Genomic DNA, 21,366 nt, shown 5'->3' with positions numbered 1-21,366 from the left:
GGGGTCACTATTTGACTTACATGTTCCATGTGATTGATCCCTGATTGCAACTAATTGCGGCTGTTAATCTCTTTAAGGACCCCGAATAACAAGTGGGTTTTTTTCAGCAGTTTCCTGTCTGATACCTACTTGTAGATTGTGACAGCAGAACAGAGCAAATTGCACAGGGCTGCGGCTACCAGAGGAACCTTGAACCATGAGATCAAAATAAAAGGAGCCCTGTCTTTAAACGGCACATCCCTTTTCCCCGTGCTGCACGACTCGTTTCTTTATCTGTAGCTTGGTCCGAAGGCGAATTCCACTCCCTGAGCGGGGCCTGCGAGGAGCCGGCGGGGAGCGCAGCATCTCTCGGCCGGGTGGGCGAGACCCGGGCTCGGGGAGGTGCGGCGGGGGGTGACGGAGCGCCCTGCGGGACCCAGGCCGGCCGCTCTTCCCCGGGAAGGGCCTCTGGAGCTCCTCCATCCTTACCCTTCCCTTTCTTTGGGGAAAGATCAGAAGAATTTAAACTTCCTGAATGGGACGGGACGGATCGGGTCGGCGCGGGGTGGGGGCCGGGGGAGGCAGGCGCGGCTGCCCCCGCTCCGCCCGGCCCGGCCCGGCCGGCTCTTGTCTCGGCGGGGAGGAGCCAGCCCGGGGCAGGCTGCAGCAGCAAGGGCTGGCCAGCCGCCAGGAAGTGTAAAATCCTGGCCGGTGGGTGGCAAATTTCGCCAGACCGCGGCGAGGAGGCAGCGCGTCCGTCCGTCCGTCGCTCGGCCGCCGGCGGACGCTGGGAGCGGGGAGCGGGGAGCGGGGCTCGGGGCGCTGCCGCCGCTCGCAGCCTGGCCCCGGTGAGTGCGAGCCGCCACCTCGGGAGCTGGTCCCGCTCGGACAGGGGTTTGGGGCCGGCGCAGCCGCTCTGCCCGCGGGCAGCGAAGGGGATGTTTACCGGGAGGGGCGGCTTGCGGAAGGGAGCGGGCTGAGCCGGCTCCCCTCGCTCGGCGGTGCTTCTGGAGCACAGCGCAGGCATGAGACTTGGGTAAGTTCTCCATTTAAAAATATTAAAAATAGACCCTCCGGCCCCAAAGCGCTGACGAGTGAGTCATTTCCAAACCAAATGTCTCTGTCTAACTCTTCCCTCCAGGAGACGCAATAATTCTGAAACCAGGGGTGGAGGGCAAGAAATTTTTTTCCCGTCTTTTCTACATAAATTCAATTAGCACGTAGCTGCTCTGCTGCAAGAGGAGACAAAAGCCATATGAGCTGGCCACCTGTTTAAAGAAGTGAAGTGGAATCTCCATCTCTTTCTCTCTTCCCTTGGGCCTCTCTTCCACGGTGATGCCACCCATCTTTCCCTGACACTTGGAGCCTCTCTGCCCTAGGAACATTAACAGTACTTTCCATTTTCGTAGACATAATCTACTTTTCTGTTCTTGCAACTGCCAAACACATGCCCTGCCACCGTCTTCTCCGTGGGACATCAGCCACAGGCGGATGTCATTCCAGCAGTGACACCAGTCAACACAGCTCCTGGCTATCTATGCTGAAAAGAACAGTCCAAAGCAGAGCTATTTTTTTCCACCCTTTCCAGTTATATCATGATTTGTTTATGTAGGTGGGCTGTGTTGACTAGAGGGATTTTTTGTTTGTCAGAAACAAGTGCTGAGTGTATTTATAGACGATGCTGCAATTTTGTGGTGTGAAAGGTTTGGGTTATGCAGAATTCATCTGTACCTGGATCAGGATGCAAGACCTGTTTACATCTTGCATATAGTGCTGTATATGCGTGCATATTTAATACATATACCCGCAGATCATATTTCGTGGTGAGGCAGTGTGCACAAGATAGAGAGGTTGACATGTAGGCTGTGTATTTTTTTTCTAAAACAGATACCACAGCCCAATTTTGCAGTAGCCCCTAATAGAATAGATCTAAATCAGAGGAGACAAGACATTGTGGTCTGCTAATGAATTGATGTTCCTGAAAGCCACCTCGCTAGGGGTAGAATCCTGTTCTTTGACATCTGTGAAGATCTTCATTAGAATTTTAACAACAAAGTGACTTATCTTTGAAAATCTGTGCAGTAAATTATGGCAGCTATTTTACAGCCATGACAAGGATGTTAGGTTTGAGAACATGATCTGTGGTAGCAACCCAAAACTTAATGGCATGTCTGTATAGGTAAGTGAAGAATAATGATGTAAATGCTTTTGCATTCCTTTTTTTTCCTGATTAGATTCACTTTCTCCTGTTAAAGCTATTTATATTTTTTACAGCCTAGAGAAACCATTGTGATTGATGGACCTGTTACGTAAGATGCAGAGTGCTAAGAGATTCCCACAGAAGGCATGCAACTTTTCTTTTAGCTGTAACATTTAAAAGATTCATGAACTTAGTGGTGCTACCAAAGTACTGAACTGAAAGCAAACAAACAAACAAAGAAACAAACAAAAAAAACCACGAGAAAAAGCAGACTTCAGATCCCAAAAAAATGCAAATTTCACAGTAATCTAGCACAATATATGCTCTTGATACACAGTTCACAGACAATGAATGGCATCCTTGATAAGATTCAACATCTGAGGGAGAAAAGTTCTTGGATTTAGGTCAAAACTATCTGCTTTTTGTTGAAGCAAGGAATAAACTTCTCCAAACAGGGAATATTCTGTGGTTATCTATGATGGGGGTATCCTGAATCTCCTCTTGAAATAGCTGTCAAGTCAGGTAAGGTATGTTGCACTGAGCTCTTCATGGATAGTACCTGCAAGCTGGAAGTGCCAAGGGTGGACAGGGAAGTACAAGTGTACTCCAGCACTTTATGAGAGTCTTTTTTGCTGTGTCAGTTTAATAGCAATATTACCTTTTGGCAGTTATTCAGCAGAGTTAAGGTGACAGTTTCACATTTGTCTTCCGTCTTCAAGATAAAATTCTTTGTAATTACTTTTATACAGTGTGTTTATGGGCTGTATGATATCACCTGAAACTCTGATAAGATTTTCAACGTTCACTTTCAAAGTTCAGCTGGAACACAGCTAGTGTTTACTGGCTCCTCAGTTGCTTTTGGAAGAATTTGAATTCCTTAAATTTGCAGCAACCAGAGACCTAGAATAGGTGAGATATTTAACCTTTTATTTGATATAGCTTCCATTGTTATGGAAAGAGTGGAGGAATGGGGCTTGAATGCAACATCAAAGATTTAAAAGTAGAAGACATATGAGTACTAGAATTTTATCCTTTTTGTAACTCATATTCAATGAGTTCAGTTTTCACATGACTTTTTTAGGTTCCTGTAGTATTTGTGGCTGGTTTTCCCCATAAGGTGTGGCCTTTTGTACTCATTGTTTCTGCTGATGTGAGTTCAAGCATAAATATACATTGACTAAGTACGTGCTGGGTTCCAGGGCTTCGGTAGGGCCTAACAACCCTTTCTTAGTAGACAAGGTGGGCTTAAGTGCAACTCAGAGGATGACAGATTGTACTGAGGATTTTAGCAAAACCCCAGTTACACTAAAGCTGGCTGAAGATGGGCTGTGATAAATAAGCAGCTACTGAACTACCATGTTTTCTAGCCCTAGGGTTAAAAATGTGGGGCATACTTAAATGTTTAATAAGAACAATAGGAATATGAAAACAAAAGCCAAACAAAAAGAATAAGAATGAAGTGCAAGAAAGCACAAAGATAATAGATTGACATTCTGGTTGCAGCAGAGATAGTTCCTAAAATAATTGCAGTTGCTGAGTTATTGTTTGATTTTGTTAAAGTGTATCCTGCATGCTCTCTGATTAACATTCCTGTAAAATTAAACATGTCACTACATTTAGAGTGGTATGACCTTTTTGCTTTTGAAACTGTTTTTCTCTCAATTCATGCTTCTGCCTGGTATACAGTCTTAGAAATATAGAATGTTTTGGGTTAGAAGGGACCTTAAAGGTCGTCTAGTTCCAACCCCTCAGCCATGGGCAGGGAAACCTTCCACTTAGACCAGATTGCTCAAAGCACCATCCAGCCTAATCTTAAACAATTCCAGGGATGGGGAATCCACAACTTCTTTGGGGAACCTGTTCCAGTGTTTCATCACCCTCACAGTACAAAGTTTCTTCCTAATGTCTAATCCATACCTACCCTTTCACCATAAAGCCATTCCCCTTTTACCTATCACTACACGCCTTTGTAAACAGTTCCTCTCCGGCTTTCTTGTAAGCCCCCTTTAGGTACTGGAGGGCTGCTATAAAGTCCCCCCAGAGCCTTCTCTTTTCCAGGATGAACAACCCCAACTCTCAGCCTGTCTATATAGGAGAGTTGCTCCAGTACTCTGATCATCTTCATGGTCCTCCTTTGGACTCACTCCAACAGGTCCATGTCCTTAGTGTGTCAGGGGCACCAGTGCAGTACTTCAGGTGGGGTCTCATGAGAGCAAAGGAGAGGGGGAGAATTGCCTCCTTTAACCTCCTGGCCATGCTGCTTTTGATGCAGCCCAGGATATGGTCGTCTTTCTGGATCATATCAAACTTCTCATTCACCAACACCCCAAGTCCTTCTCCTCCTCAAGGTTGCTCTCAATCCATTCTCTGCCCAATCCATTATCTGCTTAGGATTGTCCTGATCCAGGTGAAGCACCTTGCACTTGGCCTTGAACTTCATGAGGTTCACATGGGCCCTCCTCTCAAACCTGTCAAGGTCTCTTTGGGTGGCATCCCTTCTCTACAGGGTGTCAGCTGTACCACACAGCCATCAGCAAACTTGCTGAGGGTGCAGTCAGTTCCACTGTCCATATTACTGACAAAGATGTTAAACAGAACTGGTCCCAGTACTGACCCCTGAGGAACATCACTTGTCACTGCTCTCCACTTGGACAAGGAGCCATTAACTGCAACTCTTTGAGTGTGACCACCTTTAAGAAAGCATCCCTGTGGCTTGTCTGTTCCCCTCTTGTAATTTTACCAATTGTTTGTGAATTTCACAACGTTTGACCGGGGAAGGACTGGTCTAAAAGGATAAAGTTACTCTGAGCTTTGTGAAAACATATTTGTCAATTCAATCCAAAGGCCTTTTCTACAGAAAGAGTTTGAAAGCTTACTCATATTTGTGTCACTCAAGTGATAAATTCCGGACCTTTTTTCCTCCAGTAGGGATGCACTTATTAGTGCATGTATTAAACACTATTCTGACTAGTGGAAGGAAATAATGGCTTATGTATTTATCATCTTTTTTTTTCCTTTTTTTCCTCCCCCCCCCCCCATCGTTTTCATGTTTGTTCCCATTTAGCTGTACTGATTAAAATCATCTGGTAATCAAGCGAGTTTGAGACTGGTAGGTCTGAAAATAACATAGGCCAAGACACTGGGGGGCTGAGATCCTGGGAGTACTGCTTTGTTATTAAGTCAGTTGTGCGTTTTAGAGTGTAACATCTTGAATAAAGCCTTGCTATGGAATTGTAGACAAAGCAATGGTGATTTTAAATCTGCTGTGTCTTAGTTGGTGAAACTCAAAAGAGGGATGCAGATAAGTTTGCTTGAAAGAATCTGTCCTAGCTGCTGTGGATTAGGACAGCGCTGCAGTGTTGCAGTTTGAAAGGATGGCTACTGCAGCTGTCATGGATGCAATTTTATGGAATGCATAAAATACTTGATGTTTTCAGTTCATCAAAAAATGGTCATCAATCTCCTCTTTCTCCCTTCTTATTTATCTGTCCTCTCTATTGGATTAGGTTCTTATTTTACGAAAGAGGTTAAGTGTATTCTTTCATTCTTGGACAAGTACGTCAGTTTCACACCTTTGCTATGTTTTTGCTTCTTGACTTTCATAGCTACATTTTTGGTGTGGTAGTTGCTTATTCAGGGAATACAATTTATTTCAACCAGATTAAATCAGCTGTTAGTGCATCTAATTCAAATTTGTCTCTACCTTCATACTAGTCAGCTGAGTGATTCTAATGAGGTGTTCTCTTATTCTCCACCCAAACATATCAGAGTGTTTCACAAACATGTACTGCCTTTTAATAGCCTTAACAATGTTCTTTATTTTTGAATGTTATGAGTCCTCAGAATTAAAACATGTTTTTGAAATAACACAGAAAATCTATGGTAGAAAACAAAATAACTTTGCTGTCTTGGATGCTACTCCTGTATTACAAGTTACTTATTTTTCTATGTGTTCTTTATTATGACTGGATCTCTTCATATTGAACTTGCTTGCTCTGTGCTATGACTGATTTATTACATTTTTCAGTTGTACTATCATGTATATAGATGTGAACTAGCAGTCTTATTTTGATCTCCCATAAATTCCAAAGGGGTTGCAGGAGTCTTTCAATTACCGGGAAGGTTCTGAGATCATGATGGGATATACACAAAGGTTTTTCCCCCTTGTCATATCTTTCCTCTCACTCAAAGCGGAGTTTCACTTTGAGTGTCAGGTTTGCTTTAACTTCAGAAATTCAGAGCATAACTGAGTGGATACTGTTGAATTTCTTTGCGAAAGTTACACGGCTTTGTTATGAAAACAAATTTAGATCTGTTTGTAAATTTTTTGAGATGTATTGTGAATAAAGCATGGTGTGGGTCAGATTTGAAGAGGGAATATGCAAAAGAAGAGGGAGGAAGACAGGATGCTGGAGTCTCTATTGTGGAGACAGGTGTGTACTAAGAAGATAAGTAAGGTGAGATCTTGTTCTAGGAAGTCAAAGTGTAGCAATAAAATTGTTGGATACATGGTTGCATACCAGAGTGTGAACACTTTGTATCGAGTGGGCTGTTTTCCCTTATCCATTGATGTTGCTTCCTTTACTTACTTAAGCTCTATAGTTAAAATCCATTAAGTTTAACTAAAGCTGGGCGAGGCCAGTAGAAATACTCTGGACAGTTTATGGGGCACCAACTTGCTGTCTTTGTGGTGGTGTAGCCCACCAAAAGAATAACAATAATAAAAAAATGACATCTTTAGGTATTGAGCCAGTTTAGGGAAGGTGAGGTAGATCAGATTAGTCTTTTTTCCCTCCTACTCCCTGGAATAATTTTAAAACTTCATTAAAGGAGCTCAGAATACTTTTGTTTTATGAATTGGATCCTGGCTTGCAAGATGGAAGGCCAGGCTAAGTCACTTCACTGGCTTCACAACTTTATTTCCTCAGTCAGAAAATTGAGGTAATTATTTTTACTCTTATTAGTATACCTCCGAGAGCTCTTGATGAAAGGAGTGTTTTGTAGGACTGAGTGGCCCATCCACCCAGGGCTCAGCCTGCCTGGGATCCCTCAGGGCTTTCCCATGGTGCAGGGTGGGGAAGGCAGGCTGGAGATGAGAGGCAGGCAGTCAGGCAATGCTGGCAGAACTTGGCACTGCACACACTGTGACCACCCAGGGCTGCCTGGAGGTGTGTGATGGGGTAGCAGGTTATGTGCTTTGGCTGGCTGAACTCTTGCATTTTCCATCTGCCACGTAACCTGCACAGAGAGCTTGAGGAATCACCTTGTGTTCCCCCATGGGACAGCATCTGGGGCACAGTTGAAGTGCAGGTAGAGCACTGTCCTGCTTCTTTTCTGGATCCTGCCCTCATGCTGAGGAGTATGGGCATGGCCCCTGAGGCTGTCTATGGCCTGTGATTCCTGAGCACAGCTTCACTAGAGTTACCCCTTGCAAAATTTCTGACCTGATTTTTGGGATTGCAGAAACAAGTGTCATTAATTTATGAGTGGAAGAAACTGTCATTTAAAGTTTGTAACTTGAATCAGTCCTACTGACAAGATTAGCAGACGCAAAAGCTGGTTTTGCACTTTTCCATTTATCTTCCTGAATGAGGAGTTTCTCTTAGCATGGGCTGTGCTCTTGGTGCTAGCATAAGCACACCTGAAGATATACTTTGCCATAAGTAAGGGGCTGCTGTTTCAGGACTTAAACTGTATTAAGACCAATATTTAGATTCCTATTGTTTTTATGGGCTCTGGATTAAGCACTAAAATTTTCATAAGTCAAATAGCAAAAGGCTTTCAATAAAAAAGCATGAAAGGCTTTCAATAACTTCTGAGATATATATAAGACACAGCTTCTGATCAATGTCAACCAGAAAGAACCTTTGTAAGTCATCAATTAAACCTCAACTTGATCATCTTATCTCCGAAAAGTAGACCTTATTTAATTTTAAGAAACTGAGCAATTGGGACCTATAGGGGGAACTGAATGTGTTGGTTCATTTAATAGTGGCAAATGGTGTCTTTGTTAGAATATAAACTAAGTTCATGCATGTGCATATGTAGTTGTTATGATCCAGAAGACTCCAAGTTACAGATTGTGCGCTGTTTTTCCACTTCTCAGTATGGCTGCATAGCAAATAAATGAGGGATTTTTGTCAGAAATAGTCTCTTCAGATCTTGTCAGTTGAACTCAAATCAAGAATTTTGCCAATCTCATGCTTTGTTAAGGACTTACTGGGCTGGAAAAAGACTCAGCTAACAAGAATCTGTTTAGTTCTCTGTATGCTTTTTGTGTAAGTGGCATGGTGAAACTGCTCATTATGGATCTGTAGACCTAGTACACTGGGGCATTTTTCTGAAAATTATGCTTCTTCCACACCTAAAATCATTACAAAAAATTCAAATGCATGTTTCAGCATTCAATTTGTGTATTTTATGCTCATCAATGTGACAATTACACAAAGCACATAAAATAGATAAATATAAGCAATATATTTTTCCTCATGAAGTGGCGGTTTTTAAGACTAAAAAAATGAAATGGTGAAACATCAGTTATATCTAGATAACCTGTCATTCTCTATTGCTCTCTTTCATTGTCCATTACTCCTTTTCCTCCCTTGTCAACTGTTTTAAGGGTGCTTTTTGACTTGTGGCTTTTTGGTGTGAAACTTTTGTGAAGTAGTGTTGGTGAAAGTTTTCCTCTAAGAAGCAAAATCAGTTGTAGTTGTTGCTGGCCTGTCACTTCCATTAGTAGCTGTTGCTCTGAGTCTTGAAAAGAAAACATCAGAGGAATTTCAAAAGATCTGTTCTTTTGTTAAATCTCAGTTACCATGGGCCTTTTTCTTGTTTGGCCCAAGATTATCATGAAGATTTATAATTTGGAGGAATTGCTGCCAAATTTTTATATACATTGCTTTTTCTTTAGCCAGGAGAGATCGAAGCAGGTGTACAGCTTGATCTTGCTCTTGCTCCAGAGAGTCAGATGTGTTATGATATGTTGTGAGGGTAAAGTCTATTCATTAAATCATTTTATAATGATTTCTCTGTTGTTTTTCATGACTAACGGAAAACAAATGATAATTTCCTAGCTTCATGACTGTAATGCTTTTATAAATGTTTGTATCTATGTGTGTTGGAAAAGGATTTGTCTTCATGCCTGATTCTTCCCTTTAAAGATTCCGATTAATCCTAGGAGTGTTTACTCAGATGTGATGATTTATAAGTGGATGAAATTATGTTGTTGTCAGATTGACTCATCGTCCTGTTGGGCTCCCTCAGTTGGGAACATTGACTTTCATCTCTGAAGAGTTTCACCCTTGAAGATCTGAGTTTTACAGATAACATATCTGCCTTGTTAGAGATCTAGAGGGTTTTGGTAGCTGGACTGAAATGATAATCAAGGATAAGAGAAAAACAAGGCTGGGGGTAAGACAGGAGGAAGGGAAGGAAGAGCAGTACCTATCTCTTTGACTCACTCCTGACAACTGTCTTGCGAAAAAGGATGTGCAGAGTCATTAAGTGAGATGAGGAGAGTGGGTAATGTTTTAGGATATATCAGCTGGCAAACAGTTTGAAATTCCCTGATGCCATGTAAAGCATTATCCCAGCAGCTGGAGCATATGGCAGTGACAGATTATCTTGGTGTGGCCATATGTTTTATGCAGTCACTGCACTTTAGTCTCCAAGTCTTTATGCCTTTATAATCAATGGTGAGAGTGTTGCTTGGTGGGTAGAACATGCTGCATCCTGGTGTCTCCCGTCATTCTGTGGAAAAGGGCAAAAGTAATTGCTTCTCTGAAAACTTTTTTTGCTAGTTCTGTGGTTGATAATATGACTGTGATTATTAGAAGTAAGTTTTATTTTGTAGTCTTCTAAACCACTTTAATCTTAGCAAGAGTAGACTCCAGATGTGAAGGAGTTTGGACTGAAGGCCTCTAGGAGAACAGTTCACATAGTTCTATGAGTGTTTTCACAGCAAAGTGAAAAGGAAAATTGTTCCTCACTGTACTCAGCATTTTGCTCAATACTGTTCATTCCCAATAGCTAAAATACCCTGAATACCATGAGGGCTTCTTACTAACCCATAACTATGTTAATGCCTTTCTTGCCACAGGGGTAGTTTCTCCCCGTAAAAAGCAAAAAAATTGAATGCTGCAGAATGCACATCACAGATATTGCCAACAAACTGCTACTGCAACCTCTCTCTGAAAATGAAACATTTACAAGGCTGCCATTTTTGGGGAAAACCTTCAGTGGAAACTAGTTGCTGTGAAAGGAAAATCTGGTATGATGGAAGTGCTTGATTGGGTACTTAGTTGTACCTTCAGGTGCACAGGATCTGCAAACTACGTGTGCCAAAAGTCTGTATTTTAGTAAACTCTCTTAGCTTTATGGAACTCTGAAAATAGCCTGTGGGCATGGGGAGAGGATGGTCCTTCTCAGACTTTGGCATTTCCAGTTCTGATAACATGACGGTCAGTTATGTTTGGATGCTCTTTGGTGGTTAGCCTGCCTTTGGAGTAACAGTTTGCTGTGCCTGCCATTTAGTAGTTACTGGTTTTAAGTAAAATAGGAGAGATTTGTTTCTTTGAGTCCTGAAAATGAAACTCTCAACCAGGTTCTGAAGTTGAAGATCTTGGCTTAAATTCCTAGTGAGATCTGAAAGTAAGGTTGACTTGACAGTGATGCAGCATTGCAGGCTGGTTGGGGGAGGAAGGGGTGAGAGGGATGTCTTATCTGCTCTTCACAGACAAGAGCTTGTTATTATCTGTCCTGGTGACTTTAACAGAGATTAGGGGAAACAACATGTATGTTTCCATGATCTTAAGCACCTTCCCTAGGAGAGAAGTGAAATTCATCATGGGGCCGAGTGTAATGCCATGGTTCTACTGTGTGGAATTGAGTCTCATAAGCCAATAACCCAAGGTCAGGAGAAACCTTTCTGATCATGGTGTTTTACCACTGGAACAGAATGGGCCAAAGAATTTCCTACACAAACTTTAATTTATTTATATTAAGGCACAGAGGTTGTTCTACTGATTTACATTTCTGAATTTAAGCTTTCCCCTTGCAACATAATGTAACTTGAATATAAATGCAACTTTATAAAATCATTTCACTACTGGGGAGAAACATACTTGTATGCACTTATGGCACCTGCAATGCGATAGGACAAGGCTTGTGGGCTAGCATATCTTAATCATTGTTTTCTAAACTTGTTAAATGCCTACAAGTGATCTAAAATTACACTTATACTGCATTTTATAGATCTGAAAATGAATGGTGTCCCTGCTCATGGCAGAGGGTAATTGGAACCAGATGATCTTTAAGGTCTCTTCCAACCCAAAGCATTCTACGTTTCTATGTGTAAAGATTGTTAAGTGACAGATTTTACAGTACTGTTGGGAGAAGTGACCTATCATTCATTCAGCATCTCATGTTATCAGCTTTGGAACTTGTAGATGACAAATATTGGCACAAGCTCCTGTTTTGCAACAGAAAGAGCCATTATACTTGCACTTTGACTGGCGGACACATTTTGGTCTGTTGTCAAAGAGTCTGCACTCAGCTCTCCAAGGTGCTGTAGCTTTTTTTCCTCTAGTGATTTCTGATGTGGTTACTCTTGTCAATAGAGAAATTGCTGGCAGATTGAAAAAGTGTAGGCAATGTCAAATGAGTTGTTGCTTAAAAATGCACACGGAAGACATTGCTGCTTTGGTTGTACTAGTTTATTCTTCATTTTGGAAAGTTATGACATCCTTATTTTTTTTGTTTTAATTGGAACAGAGCAGCCAAAGAATCAACAGATTACTGCCCTTTCAAGGTGCAACAGTTAAGGCTAAACTCATGTCATGAAAGACTGTCTGGGCTTTGTTATCTCTGAAGATAGCCAGGAGTTGTCTAAAGACAGAAAAAACTTGCACTTGTAGCCATGTTCCAGTTCCACAGAGATCTCTGCAAACTGTATTTAGCTACTGAGGGAATAACAACCATATTTATTTCTTGAATAGCACCAACAATGATAGTAACGTGTTTCAGTGCCTAAAAAAGAAGTGTTTTCTCTGTGGTTTCTCCTTTAAGTTCCTTGTTGGCAGGGCATGTGGTGTCCATAGCACAGCAAAGGCCTTGCGAAGGCTTCATGGTGGTTGACCAGAATCTGACAAGGCCTGCAGAAGTGGGGTAGCAAAGTCAGCTCAGTGTGAAATAGGGCTGGCTGAGTGGGAAGAAAGCTGTTCTCATACATGTAAGAGTTAATTACAGTTTGGACAGTGGAAAGAGTTTCTGAAGCTGAACACTAGTCAAATTAGAAACACTGTACAGATACACAACACCTCTTTGCCTGATCACGTCTGTTTTCACCTCATGCTGAAGATGTACTAGAAAAGAGAATATTTTGCTTGACGTCCTTTATGTGCAGCTCAGTTACACTACTTTTTTTAGTTTGTTATTTTTTTTTATCCCTCGTCTCTCCTGTCTCCCACAACTCATTCTCCAAGCTGCCAACTACATCTACAGCTTGTAATAATCTGAAGTGGGAAGATTTCAAAGCGCAGTAGCTTTGCCAAAGTTTTTTTGTGGTTTTTATCCAAGCTCACTTCTTGTATTTCTGTGGTTTACTTGGAGCTACTTATTCAACTACATGGAGCTGATGAGCAGAGTGGAAAATACAGGCATTTCGTAACTGGCCTAGCAATTACTTCTTGTGCTTTAGAAAAAACACAGACATAAAAGTCATGCTAACACTCCAAATATCTGGTTGTCAGAACTCATTTTGAGAAGCTCTCTATTATATCCTTTTTATAGTGAACTGATAACAAGCGAGTTTATTCCCTTGCACAACACTTCTCAAAAAAAAAAAAGCATTGTGTTTGTTCATCTTTCATTGTTTTTCTTTTGTTCCTTTCCAGTGGAATAGTTTCCTCTTTCGCCAATAACTACTATTTTATATACAGGCTGAATGGCTAACTGTATTTAAGGGTATTTGTAAAGTGTTTCAGTAAGAAGAATTTAGGCATCTCTGCTCTTGTGTCTCTGCTAATTGAAATAAAAGGGAGACCATGCTTGTATTTCTGACTGTGCCAGGTCATTATTTAAGGCATAAGATGGGAAATGGGGATGCTGAAGAACACTGGAAGATTTGCCCAAAGTTGCTGTTAATGGCACGGGATATTTTCATCCCTTCCTTCTCTATCTTACTATTTTTCTGTCTTTTCGCATTGCAGGACTGCTTCAGTTCCTTCCTCATAATGCAATGCATGTCCGTGTCACAACCTGACACTCTGGGGAACTTCTAGTGCAAGACTGACTCTTTGCTTTTGCTGTAGACTGAGTCCTGAGGTTTGAAGACTCATTGACATTGCTGAGATTGATGGTTGGACCTTCAAGAAGAGACTTTCTGATGGTCCTGCTCCACTCTACCTGACTCTATGAAAGGAGGGTTCACTATAGCTCCATCCTTTGCTCTCCGGTTCCACAAGATGGGTTCATTCAGACGTCCCCGCCCTCGCTTCATGAGCTCCCCTGTCCTCAGTGATTTGCCTCGGTTCCAGGCAGCCCGGCAGGCTATGCAGCTCAGCTCCAACTCTGCCTGGAACAGGTGAGCAGGACCCACCTGCGCTGACTTCTTGCCCTGCAGCAGCTCCACAATAAGGGCCATATATCTTAGCTTTGTGCTTCACACCATTTATGGCTAAGCTCATCTGTGTATAAGCATGTATGAATTTTTGGCATGTCCAAGTTTTGCTGGCATTGAAAGCATCCATGGAGTTGAAAAATTTAGACCTAATAGTGTTCAGTTGTTTTTGGCCAATGCTGTTCAGTGGTACTGTCTTGATGTAAAGAAGAATTGCTTTTTGTTAACAATTGCATTTTTAAGAACTATTTAAGTAAACATATTCATAGTACTGTAGTAAGTGCCAGTTTCTTAATTCACAAAGACATTTATTTGCATATTATGAAGCTTTATCACAGTCAAGTTTCTCTGACAACTACTAAGCTTGTGGCTTCTATCAGCATTTCCTATTGACAACCAAATCATGTCTGCAGGGTGTGTCATGTGGCAATGGCAACTGGAAAAATAATGTGAAGGGTGAAGAAGAGTGAGACATCCTATGCCCTGATCTGATCTAACAGTCTGCTGTTATCAAAAGTGGGTGATCCCACCTTCTGCCACCTGGCACCAGCTCTGTGCTCTCTTGCTGACTTAGCTCAGTTTACCAATGTCACACAAAAGTAGCCTGGCAAAAACACTGCAGTTTTGTGTCATAACAGTGAACTGATGTCCATGAAGCATGTAGATGCTACAACTGGCCCACAGAAGAGAATGTCCATGAAGGGAATGATACCTCCTCTTGTTAGCCATGGCAAGCCTTTAGATCTGCTAAACCATCTTATATGGTGTCATTTCATGACTTCCTCTGTGCTGAGGAGAGAGGAATGAATTAGAAGATACTTGAACAGCTTCTTACAAACATTAACAGGGCTTAAGCTAGGGTGTGACTGAGGTGATGCTCACTGCAGAACATCTTCCAGCATAGCCAGGGTCTTGACAGATGCTGCAGACTGGGTGGTTTCTCCTAGCATCACTCCATAATGCAGTGTGGTGAGTTTGGCAGATATTACCAAAAGTCTATGTCTCCTCATAGCAACTAACCTGCAGCACACAGCATAGATCCCCTAAACAGCTGTGTTCAAGGCATATCTGGCACAAGCAGTGTCCCTATAATGACTTTCCCTGCCTTACTCTAGGCAGGGATTGAAGTTGGTTCTGCTCTGTCTCCCAGGAGAGATGTAGGGATCATTTCAAGGTAAGAAAGAGTGGAAGTATTTAAGGGCAATTAACTTCTCCACCTGGTTATAACAACTTTGCTTTTGGTGTCTAGTTCACATTGTGTTCTGGGTTAAATCATACTGCTGGCTATTATTTATGGATGTTTGTACTGCCTCATTTCTTTTTTGACAGCGTTCAAACAGCAGTGATCAATGTGTTCAAAGGAGGAGGCTTGCAAAACAATGAACTTTACACCCTCAATGAAAATATCAGGTAGGTTGCTGAAATGCATGAAAAGGGATTTTTGTTGCAGTCTGTTTGGTGGTTACTTGGGTTTGTTCCATTACAGAAGGGGCAAAGAATATTGGTGGGAGAAGCATGGGTCAAAGCAAACTTAAGTACAGCTTTGGGGTGTCAGGCTAACTTACTTCTTTCTTGCTGTTGGATGAAGTGAATTATATGGGGTACTTGGATAATGTTTCTCTGACTTGTGTGGATATGTGGCTTTGACAACAACAGCTTGTTTATTGACTTGAATGTAAGAATTTTGTCCTTCCTAGAGTCTATGCCTCTTCTGGCTATTCTTGACACATTTTTATCACGGAAATCATGAAGATAATAGCATCTCTTTTCTAAAGGCAAGTTTCTCAGAACTGTGGAGTGTATAAGCAAACCACAGCATTTTATTTAAAAGGTTAATCTTCACATGCTAATTGCAAAGCAAGACCTGAAAATACAAACTCTAAAGATAAAAAACCTAAAAGCCTAGCAAACCTCTTCTGACAGATGCTTGTGATGGTTAGAAGTACCATTTTCTTTTAAAAGAAGGTTTCATGATTATCTGTGGTTTCATTCTGATTAGTTGGAAAGTTTGATAGCAATAGATAGGCCTGTAGAGTAGATAAAGAACAGTTTATTCTTGTCTTGGTTTCAAGTGCTGCTAAGAGAAGTATTGTCAGGACTCATGGATGTAGGTTCCTTCTCTCTTTACCACACATCCATATTTATTCATCAAGAGTGCTGTCATATATGTCCCTGCTTCTCTTTTTGTATGCCCTGCCCCCACCTCTTCTGCATTTTTCTGAACTCCAAGATTCAAATGGCAACTTGAGCTAAGCACATACTAAACAGCACTTTAAACTAACCCTTTCCCTACTTTCAAAATAAATGCAGCTCTCAGGGCAGGAGACTCTGTCCGACTTGGTCTGGTCCCAAACCAGAAAAGTTTAATATAATTCCTTTTGAGAGCTGAGCCAGGGCAGCTTTTCATATTTTAATGGTACTTAAGTGTGTTAGGGTCAGAAGTCCTCAAGTTAGGTTTAAGTACTTGGAGGAGTCTTAATTCTCTATGGGATGAGTATTTCTGGATGTGAAAATAAAATAAAATGTAATAAGGCTTGGGAAATTCCTTTACCCATAGCCTGTTAGCAGACTTGGGGACTGGCTTTGCGCTTTGTGACTCGTCTGCCTGGCTGTTGTCTGTGATGGTGGCTGCATTCTGCTTTTCCCCCACAGGGCAAGCAGGTGATCCTTCCCAACCTTGCGGGGAGGCAGTACAAAAGGAAGAATTGCAGTGTGATCTGGGCTTGGCCCCAGTGGCTGGACCATGTTCTTTTTGTGTTGGTTACTGAAGTGAATCTAGACTGTCAAGAGTCAGGTGAAGAATGGGAAATTCTTTGTGAGCTGTGTATGCTTTGAAAGCAGCGCTGATGGTGGAAGAGGAAATGCCCTCTTCCACAGGCATGCATTCCTAGGCAGTACTTGGAAGCACTCACCTTGAAATACATGATTAATGTTACTGCAGGTGCCCTGAGCATCGGTTACATCTCCAAATGTCATTCTTTAAATAGGCCATTTAACATTCAAGTAGCTCATTAATGTCCATCTAAGGAGCAAAGGACGAGCATCCGCATATATGTTTGTATGAACATCTGCAACCTCGCACCTGTGGGTCTTGATGTAGCTCCGAACACAGTGTTAGCTCTGTGTATGTGAGGTGAATCTCTAGTGTGACACTGGGCAAAAGGCCAGACCTGTCACACAGCCAACTGTTGCGTGCCATTAGATTGAGATGGTGCATTTTCCCTTTTTGAGTTCTCCGTTCAGCTCCTTGGTTGTAGTTGGCAAATGGCAGTTAGAGACTTTTAGATTCTGCACAATGCTTAGTCATTTGACAGTGGGAAACACGGGAGAGTTTTAAAGGAGGACAGTAATGACAGGATCAGGAGACAAGCAGGTGGTAACATTTTGCTCTGGATTGCTGCCACCAAGCTTTTATCTTGTGTTTTGATATCATGTCACTGGAAATTTTATTTTTTTTTTAATCTGCTGTGAAAGTCAGCTGTCACAGCAAGAGGAAATGTAAGAAACGCCATTGGGAGCTGGAATTTCAGGAAGCAGGAGGCCATGATTAGGAGGAGACCACTTCCCTGGGTTTTCTCTAGCCTCTGGTTGTTGGTCTGCCTTCATGAGGCAAAGTCCTGCTGGGCTTGTCAATCAGCTGAAGGAGAGCCTGATGGATTTGGCTAAAGCCAATGGAAAAGCTTCCGGCAAATGGACCCCCAAAGACTTATTTGGTTTATCGATCTCATAGAAATAGAAATGTGCTTTGATTTGATCTGGCAGTGGAAAGTGTTGGGTGATCCTGATTTTTCTATTGGTGTTTTGAAATACAAATATGTCTTAGAATTTAAAAAATTTGCCACAGCCCAATTTAAAAGCCAAAAGTTTTTATTAGAAATACTTCTTTAGAATGGCTTCTACCCACATGTATTCAAAACATCTCTTGTTAAATTTTTAGAATTTCTTTCTTGAACAATATACCTTCTTTTTTTTTATTTTTTATAACGTGGTAGTCATGGGGAAGCTGCAGCTTTTGTTTCATTTCTCCTCTCCTTATCCTCCCACCTTCTACTTCCAAGAGAAAAGGAAGCACATTAGGGAGATACACTATCTTCAGTGAAATGAAAGGCATCTTTATTTAAACAAAAAGACAGAAAAATTTATGGATTTCAATCTAAATAACTTTAAATTTTCTCTCCAAATTTCTGTTCATTCAAGGGGATAATTTTTAAATTTTTTTTTCTTGTTCTAGATATGTGATTTATAAACAGAAGACTTCAGAGAAACTGTTTCATTCCTTTGTAATTTGAGAGTAGCCTTTGCAGGCATTTGTAAAATATATATCTAACTGTAAAAGAAATCTAACTGTGACCAAAATGACGCATTCACATATACTTACATGTCTTTGGTATTACTGGTAGTAAAGTGCAGATATACCTGTAAGAAATGACAGCAATGGCTGCTACTTCATGGCTGCATTCCTTCTGTCTACAGACGGCTGCTGAAGAGTGAACTTGGATCCTTCATCACAGATTACTTTCAGGTATTGCATGATTTGCTTGCTGTATTTTGACATTTGCTCTCTTCAACTTTTGAGCCTATAAAAAAATTAGGACCCCTCTTTATATGTATGTACCCTACAAGTTTCATTTTTGTTTTTCTACAGAAGCTGATGGTGGTAGTGGACTTCGTAAATGTGGGTCATGTAGCCTAGGGAGGAACCATACTTATGGATCTATGTGCAAAATTAAGGATAATCTTCCTTTGTGCTTAAGAAAGACTGCTAGTGGCCTGCCAAGACCAAGAAAGAATTCACTTTAATGTTTTAAAGAAGATGGAATACCTTTTTCTAGAACAGAAAATTCAGAATTAGGTTTTCTGCAACAGGGGCCAGCAAAGGGGAAAGAAAAGATAATGACTGCCTGGAGGCAGGACAGAGCACAGAGAAGGAAGTGTCTATCAGCAGGAAATCAACCTGGGTACTGTTTGCCTTTTAGTCCCACAAATATAAATGCAAATTCTGAAAAAGCAAAACATGAAGGATGAGGGAAGACTTGAACAATCACCAATGTGAATAAGTGTTGCTGTCTGTTACTGACACTGTCCAGATAGGCAGAGGTTCATATGTAACCACATGAAAGCCTGTTGGATGATTTTGAGAAAGCACTGATGGCTTTCAGCATTTTAATTTGTTCAGTGTAGTGCTGATTAAAACAAAAGAGTCTACTGGAAACAAGATAGTTTTCTTACATCTGAGTGAGGGAGAGAGAGTACTTCAGTATTTCAGTACTTTCTGAAGTGGCTGATGCTACTGTGTCCTATGCTAACAGCCTAAAAGAGGAAAAAGAAGACTAGTGTTGTTTCCTATCAGATTACATGATTTATTAGATTGCACGACTTCAAAAAATCCCCCTGCCATGCTATCAAGTGAGAAGCAAACTCCTGCCCCCCGAGGTAGTCATGTTTCACTTCCTCAGGCCCTCTCTGCACAAGTTGTTTACTGCAAAGAGGCAGCTGCTGGTGTCACATGGCAGGACGTTTCCTAGACCCTGAGAGGGGTCTGGCAACAGCCACTGGGACTCAAATTTAATTTCTGGGGTATTTTTGCTCAATGTCAAAAGGAGTAACTTGGCATCCATCAGACTTAGCCTGAAGTAAAACTCTTAGTGTAGATGAGTTGTGAGACAAACTGAGATAAAGGCTATTGTCAGAAATGAGATTTTTTCCCTCTGTGAGGTAAAATGCAGACTTATTTCTGATTCTACACTAACAGCATGTGGGAGTGATAAAACCTACCACTCCTTCCTGAATGTCTTTTCTCAAAACTCCTATGGCCATGATGTGGAGAAGAAACGTTTGTGCGCCAAAGAAGGGCTAACAACATTATTTCGTTTGTCTGTGGGTTCTGTTTGCTGCTGATGTCAGTGGATTTATAGCATTACTGCTGCCGCCAAAATGAGCAGCATCAAATCAAGCTGCTGATTTGGCTGAAAAAATAACCTTGAAAGAAAAAAATAAAGTTTTCAACTACTTCCTTTGACGTGTTTTGTCATCACCTCTGATGTGGGGGAGGTGCTGGGAGTGGGTCACTAGGATGGGGAGTGGAGTCTTTTGGTAGTGACTTCCTCTTCCATCTGTTAAAGCCACCTATATGCTCACTGCTTAGCTAGGAAATTTTAAACATCCTAGTAACAATTAGAGCAACAGCTGAATCATGTAATATTTATTTGTGATAAACTGAATTGTTTTGCATTTGTTATGTCACAGTGCCTATAACAGGGTCACTAATATAATGTTTAAAATCACATTTATTATAAGAGTTCATGACTTTACATTACATATATGTTTTAAACTTACATATGCACATTTTTTTCTATCCACTGAACATGTAAGACTAAAATGGAATATAGCTTTTATAGTGATATAAAGCTACCTTTGTGATCAATTTGACTTGATTACTCACAAATCATTTTCATCAACATTCACATAAATTAACATGAAGTTTCTACCTCCTGAGATTGCTAAAGGAATGGTTAGGAAATGGTTGGAAGTTTATGCAGTCTTTTTCTGTACCAAACCATCATCATACCAGAGTTAGTCTGTTGTCTTTGAATGAGAAATATAATTACTCTAAGGGCTTTGGTACAAACTCAGATGTTTCCTTCTGAAGGAGAGTTGTGTTTATAGATCTGCTGCTTTAGCAATCCTACTACATATACAACTTACCTTGGATAGGAGCCTGAGTGTAAGTGCAAGATATTTGGGACTTGTAGTGCAGTGCTTCATGCTCTACATTTTTCAGTACTGACTTTGCCCATTAACTGATTCAACAGTTTCCTGCTGCTGAAAAGGGGCACTTTGCACCTATCTCTCTGTTCAATAATCCAGTAGGGCACCATTTACTCTCCCTGCTGGGTTATTTTGCTGGTGGTCAGTTGAACTGCAACAGGGAGAAATCCCATAACCATGGAAGGTAAGAGCCTTGGATTTGTAGGAACAGAGTACATTGGCTACTGGGACTTTTCTGGTGTAGTTGTATGATTTTTCAGATAAAATCCCTTCTTTTTGCTGCTCTCCAACCCTTGTGTTTGTGGAGAAAATTTTTTAAGTAGAAAACAAGTGAGTGTTGATAAATTGATGCATTATCAACCTGGTTCTGCAAATAGCCATTGGAAACAAAACCTTTGGAAAGCATGAACTGTTTCTTTTCACTCTCTGGGAACGTGTTAATCTTGAAACTCATCGTGGAGGGCAGGGAAATAAATGCATCTATACATATTAACCCCAAACTGTGTCCTTCCAAGGCAGAGAGACCTTATCGCTTCCCAGGCACTGTAAACTCTCACAAAACACAGGCAACAAATACTGAATGTCAAATGCCCAGAGCTGATGCCTCTTCAGCCTGACATCTGCTTCCTACAATGGCAGAGGTGGTAGGTGAGGAATGGCAAGTGGACTGTATTTTGTCACTCAATCCAATGAGAGCTTTGATGTCTTAAAATCAGAAGCAAAACCATTATATAATTTCCAGCCTGCTGCAGTGGAGAGCCACTGGAGGTGGCAAGTCCTGACTCAGAATTAGAATTAGACC

At 41.3% G+C, this 21,366-nt stretch overlaps 1 protein-coding gene across 4 annotated transcripts in view; it reads left to right on the top strand.

Moving 5' to 3' along the window:
* The first annotated feature begins 559 nt into the window (after nucleotides 1-559).
* PRR5L (proline rich 5 like) overlaps nucleotides 560-21,366 on the top strand; it is a 41,766-nt gene continuing 20,959 nt past the window's right edge. Inside the window, exons 1-5 of one of the 4 annotated variants that reach the window (XM_071558654.1) lie at nucleotides 560-1,015; nucleotides 2,929-3,088; nucleotides 13,489-13,760; nucleotides 15,126-15,206; nucleotides 18,270-18,318. In XM_071558654.1, the coding sequence (XP_071414755.1) occupies nucleotides 13,591-13,760; nucleotides 15,126-15,206; nucleotides 18,270-18,318 (300 nt within the window). In that variant the 5' untranslated portion in view covers nucleotides 560-1,015; nucleotides 2,929-3,088; nucleotides 13,489-13,590. The remainder of the gene's footprint in view (nucleotides 1,016-2,928; nucleotides 3,089-13,488; nucleotides 13,761-15,125; nucleotides 15,207-18,269; nucleotides 18,319-21,366) is intronic. The other 3 variants (XM_071558656.1, XM_071558655.1, XM_071558657.1) reach the window with 3 other exon arrangements.

Source organism: Pithys albifrons, chromosome 6 (genome assembly GCF_047495875.1).
Source record: "Pithys albifrons albifrons isolate INPA30051 chromosome 6, PitAlb_v1, whole genome shotgun sequence".
In the NCBI taxonomy this organism is placed as follows: Eukaryota; Metazoa; Chordata; class Aves; order Passeriformes; family Thamnophilidae; genus Pithys; species Pithys albifrons.
This window is presented reverse-complemented; position numbering and strand designations above follow the sequence as displayed.